General features: G+C 41.0%; 1 protein-coding gene across 3 annotated transcripts; it reads left to right on the forward strand.

The window, feature by feature from the left end:
- Positions 1–3,884: 3,884 nt before the first annotated feature.
- Positions 3,885–11,096, forward strand: MYL6 (myosin light chain 6). Of its 3 annotated transcripts, none has more exons than XM_075199575.1 (7): positions 3,885–3,996; positions 4,307–4,334; positions 7,183–7,326; positions 7,652–7,825; positions 8,548–8,625; positions 9,042–9,111; positions 10,732–11,096. In XM_075199575.1, the coding sequence occupies exons 1-6, from the start codon at positions 3,994–3,996 to the stop codon at positions 9,068–9,070; spliced, it is 456 nt and encodes a 151-aa protein (XP_075055676.1). In that variant the 5' UTR covers positions 3,885–3,993; the 3' UTR covers positions 9,071–9,111; positions 10,732–11,096. The 3 variants fall into 3 exon arrangements, with proteins under 3 accessions (XP_075055676.1, XP_075055675.1, XP_075055673.1); XM_075199574.1 differs by having other exon boundaries at positions 9,042–9,083; XM_075199572.1 differs by lacking the exon at positions 9,042–9,111.
- Positions 11,097–11,922: the final 826 nt, after the last annotated feature.

Consider the following 11,922-nt stretch of genomic DNA (forward strand, 5'->3'; position numbering starts at 1 on the left):
CCACCCACCAACAAGAGCATACCTGACATTTCTATCTCTGTTGATAACATGACCATAAATCCCACCCCACAAGCTCGCTGCCTAGGTGTAATCCTTGACTCACACCTATCCTTTGTTCCCCACATTGACTCTATATCTAAATCCTGCTACATACATCTAAAGAACATTTCCAGAATTCGCACATATCTCACGCAAGATACCGCAAAAACCTTAATTCATGCACTCATCATCTCCCGCATTGACTATTGCAATTCTCTCCTTACTGGTCTTCCCAAAAACAGACTCAAACCTCTACAATCTATTTTGCACGCTGCAGCAAGACTGATTTTCCTTGCAAATCGTTCTTCCTCTGTTGAATCACTCTGTATGTCTCTACACTGGCTGCCTGTTTTGTACTGAATCCAATATAAAATACCTTTACTAACCTACAAGACCATCAACAAAGCTGCACCAACATACATCTCCTCTCTTGTCTCAAAATATCTCCCAACTCGGCAACTCCGTTCTACACAAGATCTGCGTCTCTCATCCACCCTCATTACATCCTCCCATTCCCGGTTACAGGACTTTTTTCGGGCTGCACCCACTCTGTGGAATTCTCTCCCTCGCACAGTAAGACTCTCCTCTGGTCTACAAACTTTCAAGCGTTCTCTGAAAACCTACCTCTTCAGACAAGCTTATAATATTCCTCGGGCACCCTCTTAACCTCGCTACCTTTAGCCTGTTACACAGTTTTACGCGGGACGGCTGCCCCATGATCAACATTGTTGTGTGACGGGTTCATTTAGCTTATGAGTGACTTTTACCTTTGCAGTCTGGCTGGGCCAAAATGCAAAATGTAGACTTAACCTCATGTGTCAATCTCCCATTGTCCCATAGATTGTAAGCTTGCGAGCAGGGACTTCTCACCTCTTTGTCTGTTTTACCCAGTTTGTTTATTAGTTTATTATGTTTGTCCCCAATTGTAAAGCACTACGGAATATGTTGGCGCTATATAAATAAATAATGATGATGATGACGCAGAGAGATTAGTATCATTATGACTGGTGCCAGCAGCTGCTTGGTGCTCCTGGTCTTCTTTAGACTGATGTGAATCCATATCGATGGCACAGAGCAATGTGACTGGAGAGTGACAAGAACACTGTCTGCTACCCCTGTTTCTGTGTTAGCAATGGCACTAAACAATGTCACTGGAAACTGGAAAGTGACAAGAACACTGCCACCCCTCCTGTTTCTGTGCGAGCTATGGCACAGAGCAATTTTACTGGAGACTTTTAAGAACACTGCCATCCCTATTGTTTCTGTTTCAGCAATGACGCTGATCAATATCACTGACACTGTAGACTGCAAACAACACTGCCACCTCTACTGTTTCTGTGCGAGCTATGGCACAAAGCAATTTCACTGGAGACTTTTAAGAACACTGCCACCCCTAATGTTTCTGTTTCAGCAATGACGCTGATCAATATCACTGACACTGTAGACTGCAAACAACACTGCCACCTCTCCTGTTTCTGTGCAAGCTATGGCACAGAGCAATGTCACTGGAGACTTTTAAGAACACTTCCACCCCTATTATTTCTGTTTCAGCAATGATGCTGAGCAATGGCACCGACACTGTAGACTACCAAGTACACTGCCACCTCTCCTGTTTCTGTGTGACCTATGGCACAGAGCGATGTCACTGGAAACTTTTAAGAACACTGCCACCCCTATTGTTTCTGTTTCAACAATGACGCTGCCCAACTGCACTGGAGACTGCCAAGAACGCTGCTACCCCTGTGTCTGTCTAAGAAACAATGACGTTTTGACTCGTTTTCAGGCAAGTCCCGAGCCGGATTGACTCGGTACTCGGATTACCGATGTTCGGGTGGGCTCGTGTTTTCGGAAAACCGAACCCGTGCATCTCTAGTAACGAGTAGTACTTAGAATAAAGCAAGCTACAGGAGAAAAGTATGCCTAGCCCCAACTATATGTTTCTCAGGCAGCCTTTTAACCCTACACTGGTTGGATGGTGCAGGTGCACCCATGATGTGAGGCTGCACAGAAATGGGACAAGTGAGTACAGGTGCGCACCTATAAAAACAGGGCCAGGAGCTGGGGAGAGGTGCTGGCTAGAATAGCATGTTACCTAAAGGTGGTAGACTTGGTGAAGCACAGAGCTTAGAAGGTCCCACATAATCTTTCAATTTGTCCCCAATCCTCTAATTTAATCCTCATAATGCACCAGGAATTTATATACTGGCGTATACATTTCTGAATGTGTGTTGTTAAAATGTGCAGACAGTGGCCTTATTGAAACAATCTGTTAAAGTTTGGGTCATCCATAGGGAGATACTGAGTATTATCATTGCAGCGCAGGATATTTTAGAATGGCTTCATAATGTGATCTACTTATGACAGATGGTACAATGAAATATCATATATTGTCGCTTTATTACAACATTTTTTTAAGTTTACACTGTATCCCCCAACATTTTTATATTGTTGTAGATTAATGGGTGTCTATTGTTTCAAAGTGATTTGTGTGACCATATGCTGCATGAATTGATCAGGAATTTTTTTTAAAAATACATTCCAAAACACTCAGCCGAATCTGCATTGATTCCTGCAGAAGCTGTAAATTCAGGAAACTGCATGGTGTAATTATTTAGGACAGTGATGGGCGACTCTGGAAGGTTGGAGAGCTGCAGATGCGGTCCTCCAAGAAGACAAAGGGCCGCACTGAGGAAGGAGAGTGAGCACACTAATCAGTAATATTAACAGCTGTTTACTCTAAAATAAATTAACGCCGCCATCCAACCTTCAAAATGGCTGCACATTGCCCTATTTTTCAAAAGCCTGAAAAACGACCTTAATGGACACACATTACTCATATCTGGTGTTTAACTCCCAAAAGGGATGAGAAAGGCTAAGGAAGAGGGTGTGGCCATGCCAATATGGTATTGTTTGGGCATATTTCGGTGTGGCCTATTTTGCCCCAAATTTCCAATCTGTGATGCTGGGCTCATGTGTCAACACATACCCCATAGTGTACAACTCCGGGGAATCACGGTCTGCCACTGTCACTTTTGGTACTGTCATGAATATATCACTTACTTTGCCAATCCTACTAAACTCTGCAGGAAGTAGCATTGTTTAAAGCAATCCTTGTACTAAAGGTATACTTAGCTAGTGTGGCTTTTATTTTTTTTTAAACTTGTGACCACTTGTACCTTAGTCCCAAACTTAGTGACATGTTGGGACTATGTGACTTTGCAAGGCAGAAAACGTATGGTTGATACCTGGATCTCATCTCTTGCAAGAACATACCAGCACAGCCAGGCATGAGTGAAGCAGCTCTGGGCTACCACTCCAACCACCTGGAGTAGTGTGTTCATTCATAAAAAGACAACACAACACAAAATAAAGTGTCAACTTAATTCACTAATGTACATTTTACGTATATTTATACAAAATGTATTGTTTGTTTGTTTTTCAAGCTATTCAATGACTAGCTATAAAGAAAAATGATGTTACCTATAGCAGTTAGTTACACATGTGCTTTAAAAATGTTCAATCTGTATACAAAAAGTCAGAATCTGATTGGCTGATATGATAAACACCACCTTTAGTTCTTTACTGTCTTACAGCTATTATAAATGTCCCCCATTGAGTGTTGGGAAGCTTGTGGTTCTCCAGTTGTTGTGTCACACCAAGCCCTGCTAGTATACCTGGAGACATGTAGTCCTACAGCAGCTGGGGGGTGTCACAGGTTCTCCAGTGTAGTAATCTGTATGGAAGATACCGCCCAATCTTCCTGCAGTACCAGCGCACAAGCACTAGATGGCACAACAAGCGATGAAACTAGACCTTCTCCTTCGCTGCATTAGGTTGCGTCAGAGACTTGCTCATTGGGGAGTGGTTATTCCGGGGCTGTGACGTTCCCAGAGCTAGAAAGCTCTCAGAGTTCTAACTGAAGCTCACATTCCGGAAGAGACACAAGCAGCAGACATGGTGAGGAGGGGCTGCCACCGGCTCCGTAGGCTTTCTGTGATGATCTGTACTGGGCCGGGGAATTAAGCAGTGTACAAGTTGTAGTTGGTAGGGTTTCAGCATAATGACCAGTGTGCTGGTGATGGGAGTAACATAGGTTAGTGCGGTGCAGGGTGTACTCACCTCTGCACAGGGCACAGTACAAGTAGACGTTACCTAGTGCAGGGAATGACCCTCGGGCTCAGCGCCCGGCTGTACTATTTCGGGGTGTGGATGTGGTGTCACGTTGCACTGTCTGATGATACATTTTTGCTTGTCTTGCATTGAACAGTGTGACTTCTCAGAAGACCAGATCTCCGGTAAGTGAACGTTAATGTTACTGTTTGATGAAAGTGCGGCACTTACGGAGTTTGATTACAATCGGTGGTTGGTCATTATCAGGGGAGCTTTGGCTGCTTTTTCTCCTCACTCCTTTACCCCCCATAAGCACTTTCATGGCCCAACATTTACCACCATCCTTCTTCCCCCAACACTTACCATCACTTTCATTCCTGTCTGTCTCTCTCTCCTTTCTGGTCACCAGATTGAATTTGCCACACAACAGCTAGAGGGTAAGTGCCTGACTGGTGTGTGTTTTGACAGGTTACCCCATTTGCCCTCCTATTCTCAAATGCAAAATAAACTACTAATATAACTGCTTCTTTCTCTCCTGCATCCCTTTTTTATTTGCTCAGCTTTTTAAATTTAATTTCAGTGCATTCACCAATACATTGATGGCACACTTAACCGATGATTTTCTGTAATGGTGTCTGATGACAATACATTTCTCATCAGACTTTGTGATTGTCTAGGCTGACACTTGAGAAGTCACCTTCATAAATCCTCAACCAAGATGACAATTGCTGAACATTAGTACAGCACAATTTTGTTAAATAGCTCTAATGACTATATCAGGTGGATATGTTTGTATTGCACTTGTCACAAGATGGTTTTTGATGCATTTTGTCTGTGAATGGAGTTGTAGTAATTGGTACACTTGTATACAGTGTGTTTAATGGGCAAATCTATTTTGCATGTGATACTTTGTCTCCTAAACCATCAAGGGGGTTACTGTTAATCTCCATACAAGATATTACTGTGATGCAATGACATTAGCCTTATAAGGCAGTCTAGTGTCAGAGATTGCACAGGTCTGATGTGCCGATGTGTGTTTGCAATTTCATGCTTCTCTCAGCCGCCTTCTCTTGATACAATCCAACCCTCCCTTCCTCTGCATTAAAATGGCTGCCAGGCTGTTTCCCTGGATGCCTTATATGGTAACAAAGCCTCATTCTGAGCTTGTTAGTAATGTACTGTCATAAAAGGAGGAGTCTTTAGATTAGGAGAATGGGAGTTGGGTCCCTGCATTCCTATTTGGAATATGCCTGAGAGATCCTTACTGTCCCTCCTCCCATCTGTAGTTTCCTTATCACTAGCATATATGGTCTGAGTTATAGTGGTAATAAAGGTGGGGAGTGAACTACACTGACAATCTACTGCTAAGAAGGCTGCCTGGGCTGAGAGTCTTGTAGGATGAGTTCAGCTCCCCTCTTGGAATTCGGCAGGAGGGGCTGGGTCCAGGGAGTGCCACAGGAAGGAAGTGATAGCCTAGCAGGCAGACTTAGGCTGAAAACCTGTGTAATAATATCTCTGCTACTAGCGACTTAAGTCGTTTACAGGAGAATAACAGTTGCATGCAAAACATTCCGTGCAGGGTCATAGGACAGAGCGTACCTCCATATTTATTGTCCAAATTATCTTTTTATATTGTAACAGAGCTGTGCGTGATTTCATGTATGTCCCCATCTTTGTTTAGGCTTTGTTTTCGTTTCCAGACAGTCCCTCCTCAATATCCCAATAAGTGTTCAGGGAATGTACCTTCTGAACTGTATAATTGTCAGATTTTAAGTGCTGCAAGATATAGCATAGTTTACAACATACTACAATGTCTACTTTGATACTTGTTCATCCACTGCTCTGTTACTTGCCTGCAAATATACTCTTATCTGCAATTATAATTGCATACATTTGTATTGTCGCCAATATTCTGCAAAATGTGATTTCATAAACATCTTTTAAAGCACAAACTGACTAAAAATTATAACTATTTCTAATACTTAGTGTATGTAAAAGTTACCAGCACAGGTTAAGATGCTTGACAATCGCCTCTCTGCAAGATAGTGCATGCTTCAACTGACAGCAGAGAACAATAACAGGAGGCCAGTGTGTGACTGAACGTACGAACGCACGGTGTAAAGTGCAATGGTCAAGATCTAATCCACATCCAATCTCTTTAGTACTGCTACACTCCTGAAACTTGAACACATTTTTTTATTTTATTTTTCCAAAAGTCCCAAGTAGTTAACTTTAATTTATTGACTTGTACATGTCCTTCTACAACTCTTAATAGTCTTTTGGGGGTTATCTTATTTTTTTTTCCACTCTCTTCCTTCTGTGCACCTCTGCCTTGTTTTTATACTGTAATGTAGTTTTTGTAGCCTCTGTATGTGGATACAGTGAATTAAGCACAACAAAGCTGAGGTCAACAGAAGGGAACCATATTGTCTTATCTAAATACATTGTGGGAAAACAGATATAATCTAGGAAATATCAATTTTATTTAGTAACAGTACATACTATTGTGCAACAAGCCAATAAATGAGAGAAATCTGAAGATGGACCATCCCTTTTAAGTCTTTCCCTACTTCCATATTGGGTACTCCCCTATCGCTAGAAACTGCTGCTTACTTCTGTTAGTATTGTGGTCATTTTAGTATTGGTTAACTCTTAACACCATCATAACCTAGTGGCAAATGAAGCTGACCTATAACTTTTTCCTTGATATTGTACATTTGATCAATAACCTGGTAGTCTGATCCTTCTGAAATGCTTATATTGATTTGAATTGCCTTACCTGTGTAGTTATATACTCAGATCAACACACATGATGATCAGGATAATTTTTCTAGTGTACACAGTGGGGACATTTTCATATAAAATTGATAAATATCTCTGGGAGCGGGATAGCAGCTGTAAAGCTGTGATATCTACCATTTATGTTAAGTGGAGCAAGCTGTTCTCTTGTGCTCTTGAAGATGCATTCATCGCTATGAAATCTGTTTTGAATCTCCTAACCACATGTGCAAATCCTAATGTGTATCATACCAGATTACAAAGAATGTTTTTCGCTCTTCGATCGCACCGGTGATGGCAAAATCTTCTTCAACCAGTGTGGGGATGTCATGCGAGCTCTGGGACAGAACCCCACAAATGCTGAGGTTCTTAAAGTCTTGGGAAATCCAAAATCTGAAGGTGTGTGAGATCATCTGGCCAATCTATGTGTAGAATATCACCATATGTGTGTTGCTTTGAACCCTGAAATTAAACATATTGCCTTCACAACGGACAATATTCAGTCTTTCAATTCACTAAGTGACATTATGGGGCTCCATATGAATAAATGATAAGTCTTTGCAAATATCCCTTAAGTTATAATACAAAGCTAGCACACATTGCTTGGCTGACTAGTTACTTGTCCTAATGTTAGCAATACAGTGCTGTTTTGGAGGAGGGCTTTTGTTTTTGTTTTGTTTTTTTTCTCTTCTGTGAAGTAATGGCTCTATTTACTCGTATACAGAGGTGAACACCAAGATGCTTGGCTTCGATCAGTTCCTTCCCATGTTGCAAACCATTGCTAAGAACAAGGATCAGGGCACACAGGAAGACTTTGTAGAGGGCCTGAGGGTGTTTGACAAGGAAGGCAATGGCACTGTGATGGGGGCAGAGATACGTCACGTTCTTGTTACTCTAGGTAATTGGAGATTTGGGAACCGGAACTCCTTTCTGTCCGACACTTTCTCATACGTTTTGATGTATATCTGTGGAACATAATGGATATTATCTTACAGAACAGTGAGTTTGTAGTGAGCATTGTAAAATGCTCTTGTGTCCTGAGCAGCTCTTAATGAAGCTGTGCCTTCTGCTGCACTGCTATCTGAGCAAGGGACAGCTTCATCTTGTATTTAAGACTCTGTAATGTACATTTGTATCTGAAAGGTGGGCTTGGTTAAAATTAATGTCCAATAATTTTTTTTATTTATTTTTAATCCAAATCTAATACACATGCTAAGAAAATCCAAATAGTCAGAATTAACGTTTTTGCTCTCCCAATTCTGGTACTTTACAAGTGTCGGATATAAATTATATTATACAATAGTTTTAATTTAAAGATTACTTTTTTAAAAAAACATAAATAACCAATTGGATTCTAACTATCCTGAATATACTGGATAAATGATGACTAGGATCCGATTGGTTGCTATGGTAGCACCTCAACTTCAATTGTAGAAGGTTTAATAAATCAACCCCTAGGTCTTTCATGTGGTGCATTGGGGAAAAAATGCTATCGCTAAGACTGTGGTTCCCAACCTGGATGTTGGGGCACACCTGGTGACACAAATGTGTCCTGGTTGGGAATTGCTGAACTCAAATAATATACATTTCCATCAATCAAAATCCTTTATGGTTTTTCAGGAGAAAAGATGCAAGAGGATGAGGTGGAAATGTTGGTGTCTGGTCACGAAGATGCAAATGGCTGCATTAATTATGAAGGTGAGAGGGTGGTTTCTTCTTCAGTCCTTGTATAAGATTCATCACTTCTCTGTAAATTTGATCTGTTTTTAGTATTTAATAATTCTTGTTTGTTATGATTAAGACGGTGCCTTTTTATTATGCTTCAGTGTGTCTTTGTGTTGGAGGTATACACATTTGCAGAACAGTCCAGTGCAGTTATTCCAGCACACTGGAACCAAGGTCATTCCTCCCATCACTTGACCTCTAGGGGAGGGCTGGTGGGAGTATAGGACATATGAAATATCTTGCATGCTCAAATGTAACTGGTGTTTAGTTCAACTTTTGGCACCTATCTATTTCAGAGTAGTATTTTAAGTAGTCCTCTTGACGTTTTGGGTCTGGGTTCCATATGTTTGGGGTTAACCAGAGTCTCTGACAAATCTTCCTTCCCACAGACTTTGTCAGGCACATCATGTCTGCGTGACCACACCCCCTGGGTATGCTGGTTCCTTCGTCCTGGTCTAAGTTTGTCATTTTTCAACTTTTCCCTCTCTTTGAACCTCCTTGAATCTCTTGGTTGCCTTGGCATGTCTCTGCATGCTCTCTGCTCTGCCAGAGCTGCATTGTAATAGTTAGCGCCTCTAACGAAACTAAGGTGTCATAGCGGCATCTTGACACTCTGCCAATGAGCCTTCTTTGCAGGAAGCCAACTGCTTGTGCTGAAGTGACTGTATGTGTGTTGTCTCTTATTTGCTGTGAGTTGTAGATCGAATAGAACACTGAGGCTTGATACTGCTCACAATTAGATTGATTTGATATAAACTCTAAAAATAAAAGTGGATACATTTGTTAAAATCCAAAATTGCACCACTTGATCCAATGCCATTAGAAGGAGGAAGCCATTTAATTGAAACAATATTGGGTCTGTAGTCTTATCCCAAATATGCATGTGAAACTATTTGAAGAGTTTGACAATTCATTAACAAAGATTCCTATGTCTCTGTGGTGCAAGTTGATTTAATGGCATTGATAAACTGCCTCCATACATACAATGGTGGAGCTATTTCAGTACACTGCTTCTGTCCTATTTAAACCCTTTGTGTAACATGAACCTACTACATGTAGATGTGAGACTAGATTTGTGTGTGTAATGTGGCTGTTGTGCAGTTCAGAAACCTCTTGCTTTCTTGCCATTTGCAATCTGCTGATTGCATTCAACCTTTTAGTAGATAATAGAAATCTTTTGATGCTTTAGCTAAATACCTTTTGCCTTCCAATCCTTGCTCGGTTTGCTGTAGATTACATGACATCTGTTAGATTTTGCTAGATTGTTGATCTGGGAGAGGGGCTCCTATTGGTTATGGGGATGATGTGATCGTTCCATTAGTATGTAGAAGATATAGTCCTTATTCTTCTTGGTACATTGTCGGATATACAAGGCATATGGGAGGTTAGTTAAACAATCTGTAAATTTTAGCGTAAAGAACCACTAAAACTGACTTTAGTTTATAGTTACAGGTGCTCAAGCTCTAAAATCTCTCCACCATACTTCCTGTTTCTGTTTTTTGTAAGCCTGTTGAACGACATGCTTAGAATCCTCCAAGGCATTAGATGAAAATTACATCCACAATAGCCACTGAGTAAATAAGGGATGGGGAAGGGGGGGGGGGGGGGGTGGACCTTTTTTAAAATCTACAGGTCACCTACACAGTGACAACCACTTAGAAGAATGCAGCCCACCTATTCACTAGGATCTGGTCACTTCATGGCCAGATATTTGAGACAAATGAATTTGGCTGAATTCTCAGATTTTTGGTTCAGCCAATAATTAATGGCTTATTCCAATGTGTAGGTGATATGGGGGTTGGGGGGGGGGGGCCTTGGGTTTAGGGAATCTTTAGTCCCCATCTGCTAATACAGGAGCCCCTGCCCCCTTTTGCAAGGTTCTGTGTGCTTGTTGACTTGCTGTTTCACAGAAATGTTGTGATTCCTTTATATTGGATGTTTAAATTAATGAAGAGCTATAATGTTCAATTTTGGACAGAAATAACTTCAAAGGCGTTTCTTATTTCTTGTGCTAAACAGCAGGTTAAACATCTTTTTCGTCTCGGTCTTAAAGTAACTTGCTTTTTGTTTCCTTTTCAGAACTTGTCCGGATGGTAATGAGCGGCTGAATTTTCTCCACTTGTACACCTTCAGCCTGGGGGTGCAGCCTTGTGTGTTAATAATCCTATCTATTTTTTTCTTGGAGGCGAGGTTGAGCTATGTAGTAAAGGCCCTTTTCTACTTCCCATGTTGTCCTAATGGCCCATCTGTCAGGAGTGGTGCTGGGGCCAGGGTTAACTGTTGATGGAGTTTGTGTCCTCGGGACCAGGATTAACTGAAACATAGGTCCCCAGAATGAACCATTAGGGAAAAGAATCTGGAGTCTCTGTACCTATTCACACAGATAATAAATTATTTCTATTTTTCCCGCTCACCGAATAAAGTGGCATTTGTTTTTTTCAAAACCTCACTGTGAATTTGCCTTTGTGATAACAGGGTGAAGTCTTGGAAATTCTACATTTGTTCCCAGAACAATTAGAGGGTAAAACTGCATTGTTTGATACAAAATAGTGTCTGAAGAATAGCAATGCTTTATTTACATCCATTCTAGTCCCACCTAATTTATATTCTGACTTTTTAAAGCACCAGTCTCTCTTCTTTTGAGAATTAACTCATTTAAATGGTTTTCTTTTAGTAAGTTAATGTACTGTCTTAGATTCAAGAACAGATCTGTTTATTCCATAGTCCACATATTCCATTGCTCAACCTACTACATAATGGGTTTATGTACAATTTTTATATTTTGACACATACTAAAGCTGATAGCACAAGGTCGACAGGATCCATTTCTAACCTGGTTATACATGTATTGTCTTATCAGAGCCCCCCTTCAGTTCTCAAACAGGGACCTGTTCATGTGGCTGGCAGATAACTGTGATCAGTTTCTTACTGTATTGGAGGTCAATGTCCAATCATCTGTATTGATATTACTACTTGTGTAGGTAGCGTAAACATGCTGATGTAGTCACTATTGGTAGACAGAGGATGCGAAATGTAGAAAATACTTTTTGTATTCTCCTGCCCTATCTGCACAAGTTTGTCGTTGCTGAGTGGAAGCTGTATTCTGTAGAGCTAACACAAGGCCATCCTCTGAAAAGGTTGCTCATTTCTTAGTTATGCATAAAGTCAGTGATGGGAGGGACCTTATTGCTTGAGTTCCTTTGCTTTCATGGTGGTTGCTACAGAATAGCTTCAGAACACATGACCTTTAACATCTCCACTCACTCAAGT

This window comes from Mixophyes fleayi, chromosome 2 (genome assembly GCF_038048845.1).
Source record: "Mixophyes fleayi isolate aMixFle1 chromosome 2, aMixFle1.hap1, whole genome shotgun sequence".
Lineage (NCBI taxonomy): Eukaryota > Metazoa > Chordata > Amphibia > Anura > Limnodynastidae > Mixophyes > Mixophyes fleayi.